This window comes from Nakaseomyces bracarensis, assembly GCF_045282275.1.
Source record: "Nakaseomyces bracarensis strain CBM3 chromosome Unknown Scaff8_0, whole genome shotgun sequence".
Taxonomy (NCBI): domain Eukaryota; kingdom Fungi; phylum Ascomycota; class Saccharomycetes; order Saccharomycetales; family Saccharomycetaceae; genus Nakaseomyces; species Nakaseomyces bracarensis.
The window spans coordinates 37,223-60,463 of record NW_027263969.1 but is presented as its reverse complement, the minus strand read 5'-3'; the positions used below and the strand labels follow the sequence as shown (position 1 = coordinate 60,463).

The following is a 23,241-nucleotide window of genomic DNA, read 5'->3' as shown; positions in this document are numbered from 1 at the left end:
CCGGTTGCCAAATATAAACGTAAACGTAAATCCTTTCCTATTTATTGTTTTGTGAATTGTACGACTATTTGTTACCACAAAAAAACCTAAATACCTTTTTCTTCTTCATATCTGTGTTCCCTACAGTCTTTCTTAAGGCACTCTGCACTGTCACAGCTCATGAAACAGCCCACTTTAATTCTCACCGCTACAGAGATTCCTCTTTGGGCACAGCACTTTTTTCGCGTCCCCCACTCCATATAATTGGTAAATATCACCGAGTAGGCACTAGTAACAGAAGTAGCGGGGCCAGTGGAAGTGATAGGGAGTAAAGCCGTTGCCCAAATAACGTTCGCATATCTCGAACAAAAGAACAATAAGAGACAAAACTTCGCAGAACCTTTAATAAATCGGTGAACCTAATTTATATTAGCTTCTAAAATTAGAAGGATTAACGTAATTTTATTAGTTCTATGAAGGTAAATAAATGGTAACCTGTAGTAATACTGCATGTCTAAAGAATCGTACCGTTATATTATGTTATTTATAACAAAATCATACCACTTCTAGTATCGAGCCACTTCTAGTTTAAGAGGTAGTGTTGGGTTAAAACATTATTAAATAATAAATAAACAAATAAATAAAATATTATTATATAAGATAAAGCTATATGACTCTATGACGATACATACAGAACCGTTTATTTGAATTTTTCATTTGGAGAAAATACACTCTGAATAACAATGAAAAAAATGTTTTTTCTATTTTTCTTACTGTGCTCGGTATACGCTTTTCAACCGAGTTTTACTAACAACTCTCTAGCATTGAAATCTGGTGCTTTCGATGTGCTTATTTTCGGTAATACTTCTGTGCTGTTCTACAACACTACCAATGTGCTAGCAAGCACTGACTTGGGTAGCCACTGGAGCAGCGTGGCCACCTTCCCTCCAACTAATAACTATTATGCTACTACTAATTTTGTAGGTGCTGATAAGGTGTACGACAATAGAGCATACTATGCTTCTAATACGACTGTTTACGCTACGTTTGACGCAGGAAAGTCTTGGGAAAAGTTGGAAATACCATCGAATTTAGACCACTATAATATCTTCAATATCCAGTCACATCCACAAAACTCTAGCATACTATTAGTTGGTGGGAAAGGGGACTATAACAACACAGAGGTCGGCGACAATTTTATCTCAATGGACCTTGGGAAGACTTTTAAACGTATCGAGCTCGATATTTATCCCGGTAGTTCAAATCTATGTTTCTTCAGGACGTACCCAAATGATACTGTACTGCTAGAATGTCCCTATGAATATAGTATGGATCAAACATACTACGGACAGACCTCTGATGACCTAGGCGACGATTTTGAAGGTTTCTATCTGTATCCTGATGAGACAGCAAGCTATGTCCGGATTTTTCAAAGATCCCCAAGTTACTCTATATTGAAAGTGAATAATGATATCTCTTTTGGCTCTACTAGAAACTCTTCGTACTATGCTTCAACTGATGATGTTTCCTTTGATAAAATGAACCTGAATATAACAAACTATTATACTAACGAGAAATTTGTTGAAATTTTAGGCAATAGACTGCTATTTTCTGTTGAAAACTCTGCTCCTTCAAATGTTATTAACCCTCCACTATTCTTCATGTCTGATTCCACCGGTTTAAAGTTCCATGTAATCAGAAATGCTTCAAACGCCACCTCTAAAGGATCTTTATATACTGCTGAGGCTTTGCCTGGCACTATCTTTAGAACCGAACGCTTGGTTGGTTCTGGGTCATCAAATGTCTCTACCGATAATGGTATATCGTGGAAGAATTTAAAGTTTATTGACAATATCAAACCTAATAATTATTCCTGTAACATAAAGAACCCAAATTGCTCATTTGTAGTTACAGGGATATTAGAAAACTATATTACTGGTACTATTCTCGCAACCGGTCACGAAAGTTATGTCGATGCTAGTGTGGTTGATCTATCAGAGTTTTCAAGCAGCTTCTTTCCTAGTAAGAGTATCAGTGACTTAACTACATCGGAGATGAATTATGTGAAAGATAAATGGCTTTCAGATTTTATTGCTATTTCAAACGATGGTGGTGTTTCCTGGAGGAAATTATTTAATAACAAAGAAACTTTGTATTTATCTCTCAACTATGGTAATGTAATAGTAAATGCCTTCGACGATGATGACTTATATATTGTAAAAGAATTAAACTACACTATGGATCAAGGTATTACTTGGGAAAACTTTCAGCTATCTCCGTATCTGAAAACAGCAAAAATAGTTCAAACATCCAAAGCAAACGTTAGTGACAACTTCTTTTTGCATGGAACTAAAGTCACTAACGTTAATCAATTTTCTGACGACGATCCCAACCAAGACTATTTTTACCTTTTCAATTTTAACTTTTCTCAGCTTTATGATGGTAAAAAGTGTAATGCTACAAAAGACTTGGTAAAGTTCTCGCTAAATAATGGAGGGTGTGTCAATGGAGCACGCTATTTCTCTTACGCTAAAAATACTTCATCACAGTGTTCCCTAGACGTTTCGACTACTAACTGGAATATTACTGAGTGTGAGAGATGTACCATTTTGGACTACATATGTGCTCCACAGTTCACTCAAAATAGTAAAGGTTTGTGTGTTCCAGACTATGAATATTTGACCTCTAGTACCTGTTATATTGAGAACAATTCAGCTGTACCTATGGTTTTAATTTCCGGAAATCACTGTAAGAATACTGTTGATATCAAACCTGTTCCAATAACCTGCCAAAATTGATCAGAAAATCAGTTATAACTAGGCTGCTATAATATTTCATCAATTAAAAAGAAGTTCTTGCTTTAAAAGATATGAATATGGAAATTTTCGAAATACCTTGAAGGTAGTCACCAGTTTAGTTCTTTATTTAATCACAAACTTGGACTGCTTTTTTAAAAAATAATACATATATGCTAAATAATTACCATAGACAATTCACTCTATGTTCTGTAATAAGTAACTTAAAACAAATGTTTGAAAACTTTTTGGGATTTTACTTTTAATAAGACTATATTAGCAGTTATATTGGTTTCTAAACAATCTCAAGTTTTATTTCAAAAATTAAATAATATTTCACGAGCCGGACAATGGGACCAAGGAATGATCTTAGCGATAAAGACAATAAAAGTGATGTATAAAAAGAAGGGGAACCTCGTTATCACACAGTATCCCACTCATTTTTTATGTTTATAAAAAACTATTCATATTTTTTAGAATCTCAATTTTGGTATTATTAATAAAGGAACAACGAAAATGTCTATGTTTAGAACTCTCCAAAGGCAACCAAGAACAATTTCAGTATTCACCCATGACTTGGAGAACAATCGACCATGTCTAAGAATCCTCGAGTATTTGAAGAGTCACACCTCCAACAAATTTGATCTCGAGCTCAGCTGCCAATTCCCAACATTAGATCAAGTGCACTACATGAATGCCATAAACCCCACATTACTCCGCACCCAAATCCCACACCTCAGTAAAGTTCTGAAATTGAAGTCGTATGACCCATTATTTGGCTCAAAACTACTAGATTGTGTACAGAAAGGCAACTGGAATAAAGACAGACCGTTATGGGTAGACTGGGAGAAGAACTCTATGGGAAACAACGTTGAGAGTATACAAGAACTCCTTGAAAAGGAGAAAAACGATTGATTATTGAAAATTAAAGAGTATTTTTCACTTTATCATAGATGAACATTTATGAACAATTATAAGATCCAGATAACAGATACCTCTCTACACATTATAATCATTTTATCATATAGTAATAACCTTGAAACAAATATAGTGCTTAAGGGCTTACCTTTCTAGCGCTAGATAAATTATATATTCCAATAATCCTGTAATGATTCTATATAATATTTATTTAAATAAAAATACAACACATTTTGGGCTTTACTGGGTCATCATTGGTCCATACCCTTCACACCCTATTATATCCAATATTATTTGGAAAGATCACATGATATACGTGATAGGGCATTAACCTGCAAAATTTTTTGCAATCCTACCAAATTTACAATTTGTGAAATTCTTTTGAAATAAAAACCACTCACAAGCACAGCCTTTGACGTGTTTAACATCTTGTACATTATCTAATATTATTAGATACTTCTTTATATTTCAAGCTCCGAAGGCCATAAAGTAGAATAACATACCAACAAAAACCTAAGCTCGCTTATAATCTGATAAGTTAACGATAGAGAGTTATTTGTTTGAACGTGTGAGATCAATAAAAGCTGAGATAAGAATTATAATACTAGTAATAATATTAGAAATAAGTTATATACATGTCAGCTCCTATTAAGACTAATAAACCAAAGTCTTCTATGAAGATAGACAATGCCCCAACTCCTCACAACACACCATCTAGTGTCTTAGCTGGCAGTTACTTGAAGAACGGTAATCCGGTTACTAAGGACAAGTTGCCACCAACTATTTCTGAGGAGGATATCCAGACTGCTCTTTCGGGTTCCCAACCTTTGCTATTGGAGTCTATACAACAGAAGCTAGGAACTCTTGTGGGTCAAGATAGTGGTTATATTGATTCTTTACCCCAAGTGGTGAAGAACCGTATATTTGCATTGAAGAAGCTGCAATCTGACTTGTTCAGCTTGGAGAAGGACTTCCAAGTGGAGATGTTCGAGTTGGAGCACAAGTACTTGCAAAAGTATGCTCCTCTGCATAGCCGTCGTTCTGAAATAATCAGTGGTAAGGAAGAACCAAATGAAGAAGAAGTTTCTAAAGGTAAAGAGATACAGGAGAAAGAAGAAGGCCAAGACTTTAGCGAGGAACAAGGTGAAAAACCATCAGACATTAAACTAACAGCAGAGGACATTAAAGGCATTCCATCCTTCTGGTTGACAGCTCTTGAAAACTTGCCAATCGTGTCTGACACCATCACCGACCGCGATGCCGAAGTACTAGAATTCTTGGAGGACGTCACATTAGAATATTTGACTGAGGGTAAGCCTGGTTTCTTGTTGCATTTCAAGTTTAGTGAGGAGAACCCATACTTCAAGAATAAAGTTTTGACTAAGACTTACTATTATCAAAGTGAGCTAGGTTACTCAGGAGATTTCATCTACGATCACGCTGATGGTTGTGAGATTGAATGGACAGATAACGAATCTAACGCAACTATTGCCGTAGAAATGAGAAAACAGAGAAATAAGACCACCAAACAAGTTCGTACTATCGAGAAGATCACACCTATCGAATCATTCTTCAACTTCTTTGACCCACCAAAGATGAATCCAAATGAAGTTTCTGAAGAAGACGAAGAAGAATATGAAGATCTAGAAGAGAGACTAGCACTAGACTACTCCATCGGTGAGCAGATCAAAGACAAGTTGATACCTCGTGCCGTCGACTGGTTTACCGGAGCTGCCTTAGAATTTGAATTCAATGAAGCTGAAGGTGACGAAGAGTTTGGTGAATTTGACGAAGAAGACGACGAAGACGATGAGGAAGAAGACGACGAAGATGAAGATGACTTCGCTGGTAAGAAGGAAGAACCACCAGAGTGTAAACAATCATAGATTTTAGATCTACATAAAAAATCCTATTTTTAGATTTGTTTTCTTTTTTTTTTTCCTATTTTTTTTTTAAATATGAGCTGTGCAAATATGATACACATAATAGATTCACTCCCATTTTAGAAAGAAGGTTCATTCTTTCATAAAGCTATACTACGTAATATAATTTAAAAGCTACATAAGATAACTAGAACTTATCAAAATATACTTCTTCGTATATTTAATCTTTACAATAAAAATAATCTCCGAGGTAGAAAGAAAAGATAAGAAAATTCCTTATTATTTTCTTACAGTTATCTACGGAAAGACCTCAAATTGCCATATATTCAGGAAAGTGGTTATATTTATGATGTAAAACTTACTTGATTTGTTTAGTATTTTTTTTTTTTTCGTAAACACAGTTGTGTTGTATAAGTTCTTTACATGTTTAGTATATGTTGTTTTTACTTGTTGTATAGATATTGATATTATTACTATAACAGTGGTACAATGCCATCAATGAAGAAAGAGTCTTGGAACGTAAGGTTTTTCGCTGTTTAAGGGCACAGATACCATATCCACAAAACAGGGCTGCAAAAGAAAACTCCTTTTTTTTTATTATTAGTTACTGGATCCTTTCTTTTATTTCTGAATGGGTTGCATCATTGAGAACAAAAAAGGGTCAGTGTGTGTGTGGCACATAATACGCCATATACACACTCCATCTCTCTTATTTGGTTTCTCATATACCTCTTTGTTCCTCTCTTTGTTTGTTGCTCACTCACTATCGATACGCCGTGATATCAATAAAAGGGCCTCTGTAGCTAGAGAAGCAACCCTATTTTGCCTAGGCTGGAAATAATTCTTACGCCCGAAAATGACTCTTTTTCTTTCTTTTTTACTCTTAGTGCTGTCTTATTTTCTTTCTTTTTTTGTGTGTGGACTGCCCCTTCCCAATATTTATATTAGTGATGGGCATCACCACGGGATAAGTTTTATTCTAGTATTGAAGGAGAGTACTTTTTATGGTCAAAACCATCATAAACAATATATAAAACAATTTACTCTTTTTTATTTATTTATTTCTTTTCAGTTTCTTCCTTGCTATTGTTCTTGTCTTTATTGTAGAAGAATACCAACCAACAAACCATATAATAAATACATAACAATGACGAAAAACTATGCCGATGCTGCCATAGAAGGCCATGAGAAGAAGGAGGCCCATGATGAAGTCAGAGCTGTTCTAGAGTACGTCTCTCCAAGTTATCAACACTTACACCAATACAGCCCAGTGAACAAAGCTATCGATCTCGTTACTAGTTTGCCAGTGGTTGCTAAATTCATTGCTGCTGCTTGGTTGGGCTTCAATAGTTTGCAACAGAAGGTCAAGAGCTCTGGGAAATACCCACCTGTCCTATCCAAGTTGTCGCATGGTGTCTTCGGCTTATTGAGAAAGTTCGATGCTTTCGTTAACCTAGTGGTCTTCACTGAGGGTGTTGATGCCTTCCTTGTGGCTTTGAAAGAACACGGTAACAAGCCAGGTTTCTGGGTCCTATGGTTCCTAATCGACTACACCGCCAATATCTTCAACATCATCTTGAACCAACTAATTCTAAAGCCTTTTAAGTTGGGCAATGTTGTCCTAAAGGAAAAAGATGGTGAGACCACGAAGACTAGCTTCAAAGAACTACCTCACGTCGCAGAGTTGTCTACCACTACTACCAGGCTCTCTAAGGATATCCAATCTAAAGTATCCGAAACTTACATAAAGCCAACCAAAGACACTGCCAAGCAGAAGTACGACACTTACATCAAACCTACTGCTGATAAACTACAGAGCGTCTATGTCGGTAACGCTAAGGAGAAGATCGACACCTACGTTAAGCCTAGTTACGAGACCTACGTAAAACCAAAGTATGACACCGCTAAGGAAACCTACAAGACTATCAGTGACACTTATGAGAAAAAGCTAAACAAGACTGAGAGTATCCCAAGGGCCATTGTCGACACTGGCTATGAAGTTGGATCCATCACTTTGGGTAGATTAAGAGTTAATACTCCTAAAGAGACATCCACCCCACAAAGCACTGAAGTTAACTAAAACAGAAACAAAAAAATATTGCTTTAAATTATTGTGGTCAATCTATATAAATACTTTGTTTTTTCCACAAACTTTTAATTAATTATATTCTATTCAAATATTTTATTCCCCATATTGATGTTATACAAAATACTTTCTCACTAGTCCTAAATTAGCAATCTTTTAAACTTTAACTATCTACATATCGTACATAAAAAAGTACCCAACTGTTAGTAATAATTTATATCCTTTTTTTATTCTTTTAAGACACGTACATCTCCAACCAATATACGTCCTAGCATGGCAATTGTTCTATAATTATACATTATTATCCAGCAACCAACCTCTAATGAGAAATTATAGCTATCAATATGCATTTTATGATAATATCTGATTAGTCACGTGTTATAAATGGGCTGATTAATACTATTTTCTTTCTTTCTTTCTTTTTTTTTGGCCCTATAAGCCGGTTTGGAAATTAATAATACAGTTGAATCAGCCATGGTCGTTCAGGTACAGATAAGACACCAAAAGGTTCTTGAAGAGTCTGTTGTACCGTTAGTGATTAAGAATCTTTTCGTACTAGGAGTATTATATCCGACGGATTTGAATCCATTTATATCTTATTCTGCTGGATTAAACCGTTCTGTGTTTCTTTTTGTTTTCATTTTGATTTAGTTATAGTAAAAAGAAGAGGTCATATTATTATACGTTACATTAGTGCTCATATTATATTTGTTGATCTGGATGTCAAGTAGGAATTTACAAGAGAACCATACTGGCAGTAACGACAACTCGTTTCAAGGAAGAACAAAAAAATTATCAGGCTGGGTGAAACGTATTATACAGCCCGGAAGAGAGGTTACCGCTGTTACAGCTCTTCACCAGGATCCAACGACTACAAATAATAAAGGTAGGGCTGTTAGTAACAACAATTCCACACCGGAACACTTTAATCATAAACATACATCACGCCATGATGTGGATGGTCGAGTTAATAGTAATGGTAAACCTACTACTCAGGTGAGTTCTTCATTAAAGAAGAAAAAAGATATTTATCCAAGTATTAAAAGTACCGATCAGAAGTCAGTGACAATCAAAACTAATAATAATACATACCATAGATCATTAAAAAAGTCGCCTTCCAAAAAGCGCTCAGGAAGACTTAGATCTGATTCTGCACCAGACAGCTTACCAGCAGCACGTTCGATATCGAATTATCTAGCGCCGCTTTCCCCGTCAATGTCTTGCGACTCAGATAGAGTTACTATGAGTTCTTCGCTAAGGCCGCTATTTGCTAATGATACCGACTCCGATGAAGAGAGCATTAGCGCTTCGGCCAAACCAAGAAGTAAACTCGGTGCTATGTCCCCTGAAACTAATCTGGAAAATGTGACATCTGATCAAGAACTTGATATATCGAGTATGGCGCCGTTACTTTCAGTTTCATCCTCTTCTGCAAAATCCTCTACATTCTCAGATATACACTCTATCCAATCAACTCGAACCACTGTGATATCGTCAAGAACACAGGAAACCAATTCCAGTACAATGGCAATCCCACCTGCTAGTATACTAGATCGTGGCAGACAATCTACATTAACTATGACTTCACCACATCCTTCGGGTGTTACTACAGTAAGTTCTATTGCTAGTACCAATAACTATATCAATAATTATACTTCCCAACAGAACGCCTTTTACAATAGCGCTCTACCACCGCAACCTCCATTGTCTACAAGAACAACCCAAAGATCAGTTCCAAGAAGAGGAAGTAATCATACCTTGAACTCTGCGGTAACGATAAAGTCAACATAGTGTGGTATAATTAACTACCTAATAAAGACATATGTATGTATGGAGTGCTTTATATGCATTCTATTTGTATGTATTTACAGCCTTCTATAAATAATTAAGATTTAACGTTAGAAAATATTCATTAATTTATCAAAAAGGTAAGAAAAAAAAAGTCGGCAATTCTATAATTATATTGTCACAAATCGTACTTTGTTTGGTGTTTTATATTTGGTCATGAAAATATTGTTCATGTTGGTAATAATCCATCAGACCTTGATTTTCTTCTTCGTCTCCTAAGATGTTTTGTTGTTACTCTAATGTAAACTGAACAGAAATATATCAAGACAAAAAAGAGTACAGCAACAATATATTTCATTTTGCTATTACTTTCGTGTGTTTTACCACGGTTGTTCTTGATATCATCTTCCGGTAAATCAACTTGAAAATTTGGTTGGGATATTTTCATTTTCCATCTTGTGAAGTCATCTTTCTCCAAAGCAATTCTTTGACCAAGTTCATTGGATAAAAAGTTTTGTAGTTCAATGGCATAGTCATATGTATTCTCAGTAGGATTATTGTCATCAGAAGTAACATCTTCATTATCGGGTTGTTTATCCCAATGGAATTCATTGGTTTCAACTTTGAAAATCTCAACAGTCTCAGAAGCGTCACCAGTCATAGCTGAGATCCCGACATATCTTTGGCCGTTTTCACTATTTTTGGGCAGCAAAACACCTTTTTTCTGGAATAACTCGATCCAATATGCGCCTTCTTCTTCATATTGAATGTCAACTTTCAAAAATCCGATGGTTTCTGAATAAATAATCCTTAACCTAGATTTATCTCCTGTTACCGAGGATCTTTTTAGTTTGATATGCTCATTGTTTAACTTCTCAGAAGTACTATCAGCATTATCAGAAGAGACAGAATAGGAATTCTTGGCAGGATCTCTGTTTATTATAACATCCAAAAATGGGGCTCCTACATCTGTTTTATAGCTGTTAATGTAAGTATCTAAAATAACTGCAAGACCCGGAAGATTGTTTGGGAGGCCCATCATTTCCGAATTTCTAGAGTTGACCCCACCTGAGTTTATCTCATATTGTCTTTGGGAAAATGAAGAAACTAAGTCTTGCATCAAGAAACCATTTTCTGGGGTGATCACCACTGCCATACCATCACCAATTCTAGCCTTTGGGTCACGTCCTATATATGGGTCCCTACCTCTTCCGTATATCTTGAAATCAACAATAATTTCAAAATCGGTAATGATATTATCACCGATCCCATTTGACAGCACTAGCCCGTGCTTACCTGACTGACCAGCAGTAGTTAACGTAATGGACCGCATGTTTCGTACTTCCGCAGTACCACCTATGTGCCAGAATCTGCTAATTTTGTCCAAAAACGGCACAGATAGACTGCTATCCGGATTGAAGACTCGCCTCACCTTCGAGAGTGGTGCAGATGAGCTCACAACATCTTCCATCAGCATATTGTCTTTATACTTGTCATGGAGAGAACCGTCGCTAGAAAACTGCCTCGTTAGAAGCTGGAATATCAGGAATAACCCACATATCAGACCTCCTAATAATAAATTAAACCCTCGGTCCTTCATCACCAACAAAACAATTCAAATCCAGAGACTGCGAGTAAAAATCAGTATAATTATATAAGGTTAAAAGTTTTGAATAGTGTTTTGACATGGAGATCAAAAAAAAAAATAGCCTTTATTATATATTTAACGATATAGTTGATGCTATGGTTATAATGCATTTGAAATGGCATTAATAGCAGTATTGGTGGTAGGAAGGGTTCTCTATCCCAAATTCAACTCGCAATACAAAGAAACAACCGTATAGACGCGAAAATATGGAAATCATTAGAGAAATTGAAAAAAAAAAGTTGTCAGTGCCACGTCGCGCCTTCTTTAATATTTAGCTGGTCTCTTTGCAAATCACTATTTAAATCACCATTAACCAGTAAAATTGCCGTACTAGCCATAAAAAGTATAAAGAATCGTCGATGAACTCGAGTATACAAATTGGTACAGATCGAATCTCACTGGGATTATTAAATTTTGTAAAGAAAAAAAATTATAAAAAATAAAAAAATAACTCAATTTAAGTCACCCGAGCGATTCCTGAATAGACCACCATAAAAAAATTAAGAAAATTAGGGTTTTTTGAGATTTAACTCGTTTCAATACTAGGGTTTGTAAAATAGGGTTCCTCGGCTAAACAAGAAAAAAATTTTATGGTTGATGAATGTTTAGAAAAGGCCGTATGAAGCTCAACATTAGCTAGTGAACGTTGTTTAAAACAAGAAAGTAGCTCTTCTTGTATATAGTATATTGCTTATTTAGACCTTACACTATTAATCATTTAATTTATTATAAATAATACAAGAAATAAAGAACCGATTAATAAATAAATAAATAAATAAAAAAAATGGGTCATAGTCCAACTCCAAGATGTATTATTGTTAGACACGGTCAAACTGAGTGGTCTAAGTCAGGTCAGTATACTGGTTTGACCGACTTGCCATTGACTGAGTATGGTAGAGGGCAGATGATCAGAACTGGTGAGTCTATCTTCAGCAATAATAGATTTATCAACCCAGACCACATCACTTATGTTTTCACTTCCCCACGTACTCGTGCTAAAGAGACTATTGACCTAGTCTTGAAGCCATTGACCGATGAACAACGTAGTAAAATTAGAGTTGTGGTTGATAATGATCTAAGGGAATGGGAATATGGTGACTATGAAGGTTTACTTACTCCAGAAATTATTAAATTGCGTAAATCTCGTGGTCTTGACCAGGCTCGTCCTTGGAATATCTGGAGAGATGGTTGTGAAAATGGTGAGACTACTGAAGAAGTTGGTTTGAGACTAAGCAGAGTCATTGCTCGTATTCAAAACCTGCACAGAAAGCACCAAGAAGAGGGTAGAGCTTCCGATATTATGGTTTTCGCTCACGGCCACACATTACGTTACTTTTCAGCTTTATGGATGGGTTTAGGTGAACAACTTCCATGTATTACCGGGTTCTCTAAGGAAAAGGTTAAATCCTACGACGCTGATGAGTCTGAAGTCCCATACGTTGAAATTACCAAGTATAGACATTTGGTTGACAACCCATACTTTTTGCTAGATGCTGGTGGTATTGGTGTTTTGTCTTATGCTCACCACAACATTGATGAACCAGCTTTAGACTTGGCAGGAGCTTTCATTTCTCCACCAGAGGAAGAATCTCAACATGCTCCAGTTCCAAAGAACAACTACTAAGAATAGATATGATGGTAAAAGCTTCTATAACGCAATAACCTTGAATTCTCTATTTTTGAAAATTCAGTTAATTTAAAGCTGGTATTTGCTTATCAATAACATTTAGATTTATATTACTATAGAGAAGATTAACATAATTTCAATATGTAATGGATAAACGAGATAAACTTAATATTATCCTCAGTTTTGATTCAAGAAGTCCTGCAGAATTTTATAGAGACATTCGGGCTGAACTAAGTTCAGCATGAAATAAAATTTAATAACAAAAAACAATATGAAATTTTTAGATAAATAGTAAATTTTCTTTTTTTAATTTTGTTGGGTATTATTAATATTCCGTAAGGAAATAAGAAAAAACTACATAATAATAATAAAAAACTGTGTGATCAAATAAACAAAGAAAAAACTGGACAAATATGTCAAATACAGCTAGACAGATAGCAAGTTACCGTATTAACCTTAAAGCAGGCAAATAATCATACCGGTACTATTTGCTTTGTCATAAATTTAAGAACGAAAATAGGAGTTACAATACCCTTGTGTCATAAATGACTTCGGGGTTAATTATAATACAGTTGTGGGTCATGAAATAATGGTAATAATAATATAATTCAACCTGAATAAGAAGTGTCAAAAAATCATGCTTGAAAATGATAGAAAAGTTAACTTTTTTTTTTTGATAAAGGTTTGTATTTTAACAACTAAGAAAGAAAATGCAAATTTTTCTCGTCTAGTAGAAAACAAACTTAGCAGAACCAGAGGTAACAGTAACGGTACAACCGTCAGAACCAGAACCGCTGTAGACACCGTTCTCGTACTTACAGTCACCGTTGATAGAAGAACCTTCAGTAGCAACAATCTTAACGTTGAAGTTTGGTGGAGTTCTGTTGTTTGGGTTTGGAATGATAGATAGGTAAGTGATACCGTTGGTTTCACCAGCACCTAGGACAACTGGAGCCCAGTTACCGACACCGGAACCTTCAGTACCCCAGATACAACCATCTTCAACAGAGACACCTGCGTTGTTAACATAAAATTGGGCGGAGGTCTTCATACCCTTCCATTGGTAGTAAGAGTCTTCCTTTACGACAGAGATAGGTTGAGTAGAGCCAGCACCGACAAGAGTTGGAATAACCATGTTTTCAGAACCTGGGTAGTCAGTTCTACAGATAGCAATGGATTGACCGACTTGGTTTTCAGCGAAAGCAGAACCAGCACCATCTTCACAAAGAGCATCGGTGTTGGTGTTAGAACGGTACAAGAAACCACCCTTACAGTATAGACCACCAACAGATCTACCGTCAGCTGGTTGGTCAGCTGGCCATTGGGTCTTAGACATACCAGAGTCACAAGCGTAAGAACAGTAGAAACCCTCTTGACAAGAGGTAGCAGTGTTACCGTTCATGTCCATGATGGAAGTCCAACCGCCCATGTTCATCCAGTCAACGGAGACAACACCGTTACCGGATGGGAATTCAGAGCATGGAATAGTACCATCTTGGAAAGAACCAGAGTAAGAGGATGAGGAAGAAGAGGAGGAAGTTTGTTGAGCAGCAGCAGTAGAGGCAGGAGCCAAAGTAGTGGTGTCCTTGGTAGCTGGAGCATCAGCAGTGGTAACAGCTGGAGCTTGAGCAGCAGCAGTGGTAGCAGCAGCAGCAGTGGTAGTTGGAGCAGCCTCAGCAACAGCTTCAATGTCAGTTGGGGTGAAAACGTTACCGTTTTGGTCAACATATTCAGTGACAACGACAAGAGCTCTCTTTTCTTGAGCGTGCTTGTCTTGATGTTGGGCTGGAGCAGCTAGAGCAGCAGTAGCAGCGAATAAAACAGTTGAGAACTTCATTTTTTTTTTTAATTGTTTTGACTAATCTTTAAAAAAGGAGCGGAAAAAGTTTTGTTTAATTAAATATCAAAAGATAGAAAATTAATTTTTGTTTAAGGAATGTAATAAGTTGGAAATAAAAAATAAAACAAGGTTTATTTTTTTTATTGTAAATTATTATAAAAGGAATGTAATTGAACTAAGGAGTTCTGTGGGAATAATAGTCTCAAAAGTTTTGAGGGTAGGCTGTTTTTTGGTAGTGGTTTATAATGTTATAAATCTGAACTATACTAAGATCAAGAATAAGAAATAGAAAAAAAAATTTAAGTGTAAAGGTAATAGAAAGGCTATAATAACGGAATAAAGAAAGAGGAAGCTAAAAATTTTTAAGATTTTGTCATTCCTTTGATCTTCTTTATATATCAAAAGAAAACTGAAACTCAATTTGTGATAACGAATTTCCTAAAATTGATAGAATATTGAGAAAGAAAAAAAGAAATGAGAAGAAGTTTCTAGAAAAAGAAAGAAAATATGTAACTCACTAACAAATGCAGCGACAAAAGGGGAGTAGGAAAAAATGACGTAGGAAGCTCTTTGTTGAGGCCCGAGGAAGAAAAAAATATGAGAAACTCCTATTTATTTTCGATATACTTAGAACTCGATGCACGGATAATCCACTTGAACTTTCAGTTTTTTCAATGAAAGGAGGGGAAGAAAGACGGAAGGGTGTGCGGCCCATTTGTATCTACGGCTGATTCTAGGAGTTTTCGTGGAAGATTTACTATATATACACTAAAACTAGAAATTCTCGAGAGAAGAGACTAAGAAAGAGCTGTAGTAAGGAAAAGTAAAAAAAATAATATGGGGACTAGTTTGAACGATGTTTTCTGTGGTTGACAAAGCATACGGATTTCCTAATTAGGAATGGTAAATGCCTATTTCTATTTACTGAATTTCTTTCTTTTGTTGCAATTAGAAATTTAATTAACTCATTCTGGAAATATGTAAACAGATCAAAGTGGCAAAAATAACTGAAAAACTTTCTTGTGAAACGTCGTTTGCGATGACTATAAATTAATTTCTTCATCTCAACGCTACTACTGGTACTGCTCTCGGTGAAGCCCATTCGTTTTGGAATTATTCCATATGTTTTCCTAATTCGGTAAAGTTATTACTTTTCTGATATTCCTACAGATATTGAAAGTTCCTACTTTTTTTTTCTTCTGCAGGGATAGTTCTAGAGATTGAGGTTATGAGAATTATCCGTCTGCCCGGTTACCAAGCTGTAACAAGTTTGAGGTAATCGAGGTATTAGCAAAAATAAAAAAATAAAAAGAAAGAAGGAAAAACTCATACCAAATTAAATCGGAAAATACTAGTAAACAGCACAGATTTACCAAGTTTTACTGGAAACCATTCTCGAATATCTTGTGGTTATGATGAAGTTCTTCCGAGTTTAAAAATTTTGCAATAGCAAAAATGAAGACATCAGTACACCTCATTATTCCTACCGAGGTGATGAGATGAGCTCTCTATCGGAAACTAAAAAAACCAAATAAAAAAAGAAAGAAAATGAATTGCTAATATAATCGGATCCCAATTACTTTGCCGTATTAGGTAAAGAAATTTTAGGTCATCGAAACGTCAAAAACACTTTTGTTATTGATTGGATCAAAATATAGGATCATATTATTACTAGATCAAAAAAATTGATCAAGGAAACCATAATCGGATCAGATCAAAGATCATATAAACGAACTTAAATACCCGTTCTATTTTTGGAACTTATTTCAGGAAAAGCCTTGAACAGTTAAAGCCTTGCAAATTCACGATGATGTGATGAAAATTTTGTTATGGCATTTAAGTATAGAGTGGAAAAAGAAAGGAACTAATAGAAACGGAAGTGTTGTAGTAGTACATAGTTTATTACAGGATAAGTTAATATTACCTTATTTATTTATTTTTTTTAATTCTTTTTTATTTTTCTTGTATTAGTATAGTATGTTTTGTTTTAGTATTAGAAATTTCTATATTGTTGATTTGCTATTGCAAACTGAATGGCGAAATACTCAACACCAGAAGTTGTAGACTCTGTACCATAGTGGCTTCTTTGCCATTTGGGCTTTCTCTTCTACAATTTCTTGACGAATTAGGTCCAAGTCGAAATCTCTTCTACCGGTATCTAGATCCATATCCTTTAGAGGAATAAATATCTTCCAGTTACGCTTGTATATTTTGTGACCAAAATAGAAAGTTAGGACAATAGGGAACGATAAATAACTTTGGAAGAAATATTCAGCTCTATTAGGTACATCGCCAGCTGGGAATGCTGCCACGAAAAATTGGGCTGCAAACATCAGGATGATCATAAAAATACCCCAAACGGAACCCCAAACACCTGCAGGAGATTTGAATGGTAATTCATCTGTGCTTCTTCCTTGAACTACTAGAGCTGCCCTGAATCTAATATGACAAACACAGATACCAGCCCATGTGAATAGGGAAGATAGACCAGAAAGAGCCAATAACCAATTGAAGATTTCACCTTCTTTTGAACTTTGGGCAACAAAGGCGATCAGACCGAAGGCGGATGTGAATAAGATACTGAACATTGGTCTACCAGCTCTGTCGATATAACCGAAAATACGAGGTAGGAAACCTTGCTCGGACAGAGCTGCCAGGGTTCTGGAAGAAGCATAAATGGCAGAGTTACCAACAGATAGAACGGCAATCAAAATGACAACGTTGACGACACTTGGAAGGCCATGGATACCATGACTCGTGATGGCAATAACAAAAGGAGAAGCAGCAGCGTCGACATTGGATTTACCAATCAATCTTTGATCTGTGTATGGAACCAATAAACCCACGAATGTCAATGAAAGCATGTAGAATAGAGTTATTCTCCAGAAAACTTGCTTAGCGGCCTTTGGTACCGATTTTCTTGGCTCTGCAGATTCAGCAGCAGCCAGACCAACTAATTCACTACCAGCAAAAGAGAAGGCAGCAGTAACGAAAACAGAGCAGACACCCTTGAATCTTTCACCAGCAGAATCACCAACGAAAGCTCCTGGATCGCTCCAATATCTACCGCCAATATAACCACCTTCTGGACCACCACCAACATCCAACACCAGACCCATGATAATAAAACCGATAACAGTTAGAACTTTAATGATGGAGAAGACGAACTCGGCTTCACCATAACCTTTCACACCAAACATATTAATGACGAAGATAACGGTCCAAAATAGAGCTACGAAACCATCTCTGTATCTAGTATTTGTTCCCCAATAGTTGACTGTAATCGAAGCGGCAACAATTTCCAAAGGTAACACACATAGCCATTGCAACATATAGTTGAAATTATTAGCAAAACCGAAGGATTCGTCGATAAATCTTGTTGCGTAGGTTGTGAAACCACCGGAAATGGGGAAGACGACGGCCAATTCACCCATCGCCATAACCATACAATAGATCATAGTACCGGTAAGACCCCATCCTATCAGAATACCAGCTGGACCAGCAGTTCTCAAGGCGCTACCAGAACCAACGAATAGACCAGTACCAATGGCACCACCGATGGCAATCATCTGTAAATGTCTGTTTTTTAGGTGGTGTTTCAATGGCGCACCAGCTGTACGAGCAGCAATTTTTTCGATATCTGTCATATCATCTGTGACTTTAACACGCTCCACCTCTCTAAAGGAGTCCTTGAACTCGGTCCAGCGAGATCTCTTGTGGGCGCCAGTCTGTGTGGTGTCCTCAGAAGAGGAGGACCCCATGTTGAAGTTATCCAGGGGCTCCTCGGTGATGAACTCGGACTCCACCTGCAACTCCTGCTTAGGTAATTTCTTTTCTAAAGAACTCATTGTTTTATGGGTAATCTGTGATATTCAAATGTGTACTCTGACTTGATAATTGAAAGGTAAAATCAAAAAATCAAAAAAAAACTATTTTGAAAGTAATCAAAAAACAAAAAAAAAAGAAAAAAAAAGAAACCTTTTCAGTTTATTTTATTTTACTTTTATTTATTTTATTTTAAATTTTTTATTATCTTATTATAATTTTTCTTTCTGAGAAAATAAATTATAAATGGAGAGATAATATTATTGGGTTTTTTTTGGTTAGTTTTGGTTTACTATTGTTTAGTATTAACTGTGTCAACAAAATTTTTATACATAAGAGAGAAAGGAAAAGTTATCATAAATCTCAAACTTCTCGAAAAACTAATTTCAGTTGCTTCTTTTATAATTGAAGGATATCGAACAGGAAAACCCCAAACTTCATATTACAATTGGATTGAAAGATAATAAAAAAGAAATGAAGGCTTGTTCTTACAAGACCGGTGTCGGTATACACATCGCACTAATCTCAATACTAAAACAATACAACAAGTCTAAATTTGTTATAATGATTCGTTGTAACTAGAAAGCAAATCTTTTTTTTTTCTTTAATTATTATTATTTCTTCATGGTGTTTTTCTGGGTAAAGAAGATGCGTTGTACAAATACTGGGTTGTTCCACCCACAGAAGCTATCGTACTAAATGTAAAGTCTGTGATACAATGATGACTAGTCCCAAAGTCCTAAAAAAAGTCCTATATTGTCTTATATTTTAATCTTATCTCTAGCAGGTAAGTAGTAATTGTCCACCATTTAGTACAGGGTGTTCTCTGCCAATCTTTTTCTTCTCTGTATATCTTGGTGGTAGTCTTCAATGGACAAACACAGAAAACCTCGTGGGGAGGGAGTTGGGAAGGGTGGTTGTTTGTCTAGGGGCACGTTATCTCTGCAGGGAAGGGTAGGAGAGTGTGATTATCTGTGTGTCGCGGGAAGAGATAAGAAGAAAAAAAAATGTAGTACAGAGAGAGCAGAGAGATGACGATAAGATGTACGATAACGCGGGGATTTGAACCCCGAATTACAAAATGGAGATAAGAAAGATATGGAGTGGAAAGATAAGATAGGGACAAATACTCGATGGAAAAAAAATTATTAATGACTACATTATCTTTGCAGGCACCCTTTACTTTTATTATGTTTTTTTTTCCTATAACACCCGGAGATTATAAGAAAATGAGTCCAATAAAAAAAAGTTTTGTACACATCCTACAGGATATCATCGTAGTAGTTTTGTATAAGAATATCCATCACTCGCTGATTACGAACTCTGTGAGGTAAGTATGAGTTTTTTTATTTGTATTGTATTCCTTACATATGCTGTCCTTTCTCCGGTGGATAGAAAAAGAAGGAAGGCTGTTTCATTGTCTCCTTTTTATCAGCACAAGATGGGATAATTAACTCTCTTCTTTTTTAAAAAAAAAATAAAGATCTAGATGCAATGTCCAAGATGTTCAAAAGAACCTGTACAAGGAAGCGGGGAGTGGGGTTAGAGAGACATAGAGAGAGAAAAAAAAAGGCTGAGAGGGGTAGGTAGAAGAAAGAAGAAAAAACCCATTGGTGAGATCAGTGATCAGTAACTGAGTGGGGCTATAGAATATATAGAAATTTTGTAAAGAACTTACTCAGTACTAAGGAAAAAACTGTGGAAATCAATTCTACTCTAGGGACCTCTAAAAAAAAAAAATTGTGAATGATCAATGAGACGATGAGAGGGGTTTGGACATTACAACGCTAACATATTTCAGAATAATGGTCCTCGGGCCGCCGGATAGAAATAATTGCTCTATCATACCAGCTATTAGCAATAAATCAATAACGGTATATATCCTAAAGACTATATGCAAAAGACAATACACTATATATATTTGTCTGGTTGCCTGAATCGGCGTGGCTCGAGAAAGGTATGCTTTTACTCCGCATTCTCTCCTTCCAAGCCGTTTCCGCTATCAATTTCTGCCAAATACAGTAAAAACTTCTTATTTCAAATTCCATTATATTAGGAATTGTATCGTATTGTACGTTTCCGTCACGAACTTTTATCAGACTGGATTTGATGTTCGATATTCCGGGTAAGGAAACTTTGGGAAAAATAAAAAATTAATAATACTGTTAGTTATAATGTCGATCAAACTTGAATCGATGAGGTGAAATGAGTAGACTAATACTACAGTATACTTATTCATAACTTACTACAAAGAAGTGGAATAATAGAAATAGATAGAACTAATCTAAAAAAGATATAATGGTGGATTTAAATGGAATTGTACCGAAGAGAGAAGGAGGTTATATAGCCTTAGGGCTTGAAGGGTCCGCTAACAAACTTGGTGTTGGCGTTATCAGACAACCTTTTGACAATGGTCCCACTGAAATCCTAAGTAATATCAGAGATACATATATCACTCCCCCGGGTGAAGGTTTTTTACCAAGAGATACAGCTAGGCATCACAAGAATTGGTGTGTGAGATTGATAAAACGTGCTTTAGAGGAAGCAAATATAGACCCGGTAAAAGATTTGGACGCAATTTGTTTCACTAAGGGCCCAGGTATGGGGGCTCCACTACATTCTGTGGTCATTGTGGCAAGGACGGTTTCTTTATTATGGGATGTACCTTTGGTTCCTGTCAACCATTGTGTAGGACATATTGAGATGGGAAGAGAAATTACTGGTGCTCAGAATCCAGTGGTTTTATACGTTAGTGGTGGTAATACTCAAGTTATTGCCTATAGTAATCAAAAATATAGAATATTCGGAGAGACACTAGACATCGCCATCGGGAATTGTCTTGATAGATTTGCCCGTACCTTAAAAATTCCAAATGACCCTTCACCAGGATATAATATTGAGCAGATGGCACTACAATGCAAGGACAAGAGTAAACTAGTAGAACTTCCTTACACTGTTAAGGGTATGGATCTATCTCTCAGTGGTATTTTGGCATACATTGACTCTCTTGCAAAGGATCTTTTTAAAAAGAACTATAATAATAAAATACTGTTCAATAAAGAAACTAAGGAACAATTAGTTACAGTTGAAGATCTATGTTATGCTCTACAAGAAACGCTATTCTCTATGTTAGTTGAAATTACTGAAAGAGCTATGGCCCATGTCAATTCTGGACACGTCTTGATTGTCGGTGGAGTTGGTTGTAACCTAAGGCTCCAAGAAATGATGGAACAAATGTGCAAAGATCGCGCTAATGGACATGTTTACGCTACCGATGAGCGTTTCTGTATAGATAATGGTGTCATGATAGCACAAGCTGGATTACTACAGTATAGAATGGGTGACCATGTCAAGGACTTCAAAGAGACAGTGGTTACTCAAAAGTTTAGAACTGATGAGGTCTTTGTTTCTTGGAGAGAATAAGAATATATGCAAATTAAGCATCACTACATTTGATTTCGATATAATATTATTTTGTACGTATTAACACATGACTTTCGTGTAAAAGTATCTAATTGTCTTCGCTGTTAATTTTTCTATTTTAAGGTATTTGGATAGAATCACGTAAATATTCAAGCTAATACTATGTAATTTGTTAATTCAATAACATGGGAACGATAATAAAATATAACATTAGCCTATTATACTCAACATGGGTGAATCAATGAACACCTGCTTAGATGAAATTAAGGGCTCATTGGAGTCCATTTCATCTCTTTATTTCAAGCCTCCGGGAATATTCCACAATGCTATGATACGAATATCTGATGATTCTCAATCATCTAATTCTCTTAACGATAAAATCAAAAATCTTATAAAAGGTTGTGATCCCAAGGAGGAATCTACTTTATTTCAATTGGAAAAGAAAAATCACACTCTTAGAAGAAAAGACGGTAGACAGGCACTATTTCAGTACTTAGAACAAAGAGATCGTAATTTGAAAAGGAATAGAAGACTTGGGTACCCTGAGAAGGTACCAGTTATACATGTTCCGAATGAGTTCTATATCAGAGAGCATAATGAAGAATTGCTCCTAGATGCCCAGCGTTCTAAAAGGCTGAAAACTATGCGCGGTTCTCTCCTGAATAATAATGACACCATGAATAGCAATACTAATACGCTACTAGCTGATCTTTCGCATAAAAATATTGGTTTGATGGCAACATTGTCCAGAAAATTTGAGGGCAATGAGGATATAAAACATTTACTTACTGCACTTCAAAACGGAAGCGTTATACTGGACGATCTACCTCAGACCGATAAAAAGAATAGAAGAAAAACTCTGTTTGTTGAAGACTTTTCCATGAAAACAATATTGACTCTATTAGATGAAGTTCTAGAAATGTGCCCCACTGATGACTACAGGAAAGGATCAATAGAATTTCATGACGTAGCAAAAGAGCTTGAAGAAGAAGCAGAGAGATTACAGGACGAAATACAAAAACAGAATGAAGAATTGGTTAGCAGATCAAAACCATCCTCAGCTAACTCATCATCTAGTGGTGTACAAAAATTGATCGAAAAAGAGCGACAAAAGATTGAATTTTTGGAGAGTCAGCTTTCAAATCTTCATTAACTGACTTAAGATGGCAACTATGGGAATTTTTACATTTATATTCATTATATAATGTTGTATTATTAGTAAAACTCAATAATTTATTTGAATTGTTTAATTAATTATATTTGTTTCTTTTATTTTTTTCCTTGTTAAACGGGTGTTCAGGACGAAGCAGCTAAAATCAAAAGATCTGAGAAGTTCGTAATTAGATAATCAGTTTAATGGATGTCTATAACTGCGTTAAAACTAAACTGAAATAAAGTAAAAAATCATCTGTATACAGTCCAATTAGTC

The 23,241-nt window shown here is 35.8% G+C and overlaps 11 protein-coding genes across 11 annotated transcripts; 8 read left to right on the top strand and 3 right to left on the bottom strand.

Moving 5' to 3' along the window:
- Nucleotides 1–731: 731 nt before the first annotated feature.
- On the top strand, nt 732–2,777 carry RNJ42_01873 (uncharacterized protein; the record flags this gene model as incomplete). The annotated part of the gene is made up of 1 exon (XM_071052038.1): nt 732–2,777. The coding sequence occupies one exon, from the start codon at nt 732–734 to the stop codon at nt 2,775–2,777; it is 2,046 nt and encodes a 681-aa protein (XP_070906659.1).
- Nucleotides 2,778–3,290: 513 nt separating this feature from the next.
- FMP46 (putative redox protein) lies at nt 3,291–3,689 on the top strand (the record flags this gene model as incomplete). Its single annotated transcript, XM_071052037.1, has 1 exon — nt 3,291–3,689. The coding sequence occupies one exon, from the start codon at nt 3,291–3,293 to the stop codon at nt 3,687–3,689; it is 399 nt and encodes a 132-aa protein (XP_070906658.1).
- Nucleotides 3,690–4,327: 638 nt separating this feature from the next.
- Nucleotides 4,328–5,578, top strand: NAP1 (histone chaperone NAP1; the record flags this gene model as incomplete). Its single annotated transcript, XM_071052036.1, has 1 exon — nt 4,328–5,578. One exon carries the CDS (start codon nt 4,328–4,330, stop codon nt 5,576–5,578), a length of 1,251 nt encoding a protein of 416 aa, XP_070906657.1.
- Nucleotides 5,579–6,722: 1,144 nt separating this feature from the next.
- PLN1 (Pln1p) lies at nt 6,723–7,655 on the top strand (the record flags this gene model as incomplete). The annotated part of the gene is made up of 1 exon (XM_071052035.1): nt 6,723–7,655. One exon carries the CDS (start codon nt 6,723–6,725, stop codon nt 7,653–7,655), a length of 933 nt encoding a protein of 310 aa, XP_070906656.1.
- Nucleotides 7,656–8,381: 726 nt separating this feature from the next.
- Nucleotides 8,382–9,452, top strand: RNJ42_01869 (uncharacterized protein; the record flags this gene model as incomplete). The annotated part of the gene is made up of 1 exon (XM_071052034.1): nt 8,382–9,452. The coding sequence occupies one exon, from the start codon at nt 8,382–8,384 to the stop codon at nt 9,450–9,452; it is 1,071 nt and encodes a 356-aa protein (XP_070906655.1).
- Nucleotides 9,453–9,678: 226 nt separating this feature from the next.
- On the bottom strand, nt 9,679–11,049 carry UIP5 (Uip5p; the record flags this gene model as incomplete). The annotated part of the gene is made up of 1 exon (XM_071052033.1): nt 9,679–11,049. One exon carries the CDS (start codon nt 11,047–11,049, stop codon nt 9,679–9,681), a length of 1,371 nt encoding a protein of 456 aa, XP_070906654.1.
- An 832-nt stretch (nt 11,050–11,881) lies between these two features.
- On the top strand, nt 11,882–12,721 carry SHB17 (sedoheptulose-bisphosphatase; the record flags this gene model as incomplete). Its single annotated transcript, XM_071052032.1, has 1 exon — nt 11,882–12,721. The coding sequence occupies one exon, from the start codon at nt 11,882–11,884 to the stop codon at nt 12,719–12,721; it is 840 nt and encodes a 279-aa protein (XP_070906653.1).
- A 730-nt stretch (nt 12,722–13,451) lies between these two features.
- On the bottom strand, nt 13,452–14,561 carry UTH1 (SUN family protein UTH1; the record flags this gene model as incomplete). The annotated part of the gene is made up of 1 exon (XM_071052031.1): nt 13,452–14,561. One exon carries the CDS (start codon nt 14,559–14,561, stop codon nt 13,452–13,454), a length of 1,110 nt encoding a protein of 369 aa, XP_070906652.1.
- Nucleotides 14,562–16,609: 2,048 nt separating this feature from the next.
- GAP1 (amino acid permease GAP1) lies at nt 16,610–18,412 on the bottom strand (the record flags this gene model as incomplete). The annotated part of the gene is made up of 1 exon (XM_071052030.1): nt 16,610–18,412. One exon carries the CDS (start codon nt 18,410–18,412, stop codon nt 16,610–16,612), a length of 1,803 nt encoding a protein of 600 aa, XP_070906651.1.
- Nucleotides 18,413–20,687: 2,275 nt separating this feature from the next.
- On the top strand, nt 20,688–21,812 carry KAE1 (tRNA N6-adenosine threonylcarbamoyltransferase; the record flags this gene model as incomplete). The annotated part of the gene is made up of 1 exon (XM_071052029.1): nt 20,688–21,812. The coding sequence occupies one exon, from the start codon at nt 20,688–20,690 to the stop codon at nt 21,810–21,812; it is 1,125 nt and encodes a 374-aa protein (XP_070906650.1).
- Nucleotides 21,813–22,041: 229 nt separating this feature from the next.
- On the top strand, nt 22,042–22,965 carry SPC34 (Spc34p; the record flags this gene model as incomplete). The annotated part of the gene is made up of 1 exon (XM_071052028.1): nt 22,042–22,965. The coding sequence occupies one exon, from the start codon at nt 22,042–22,044 to the stop codon at nt 22,963–22,965; it is 924 nt and encodes a 307-aa protein (XP_070906649.1).
- Between the last annotated feature and the right edge of the window lie 276 nt (nt 22,966–23,241).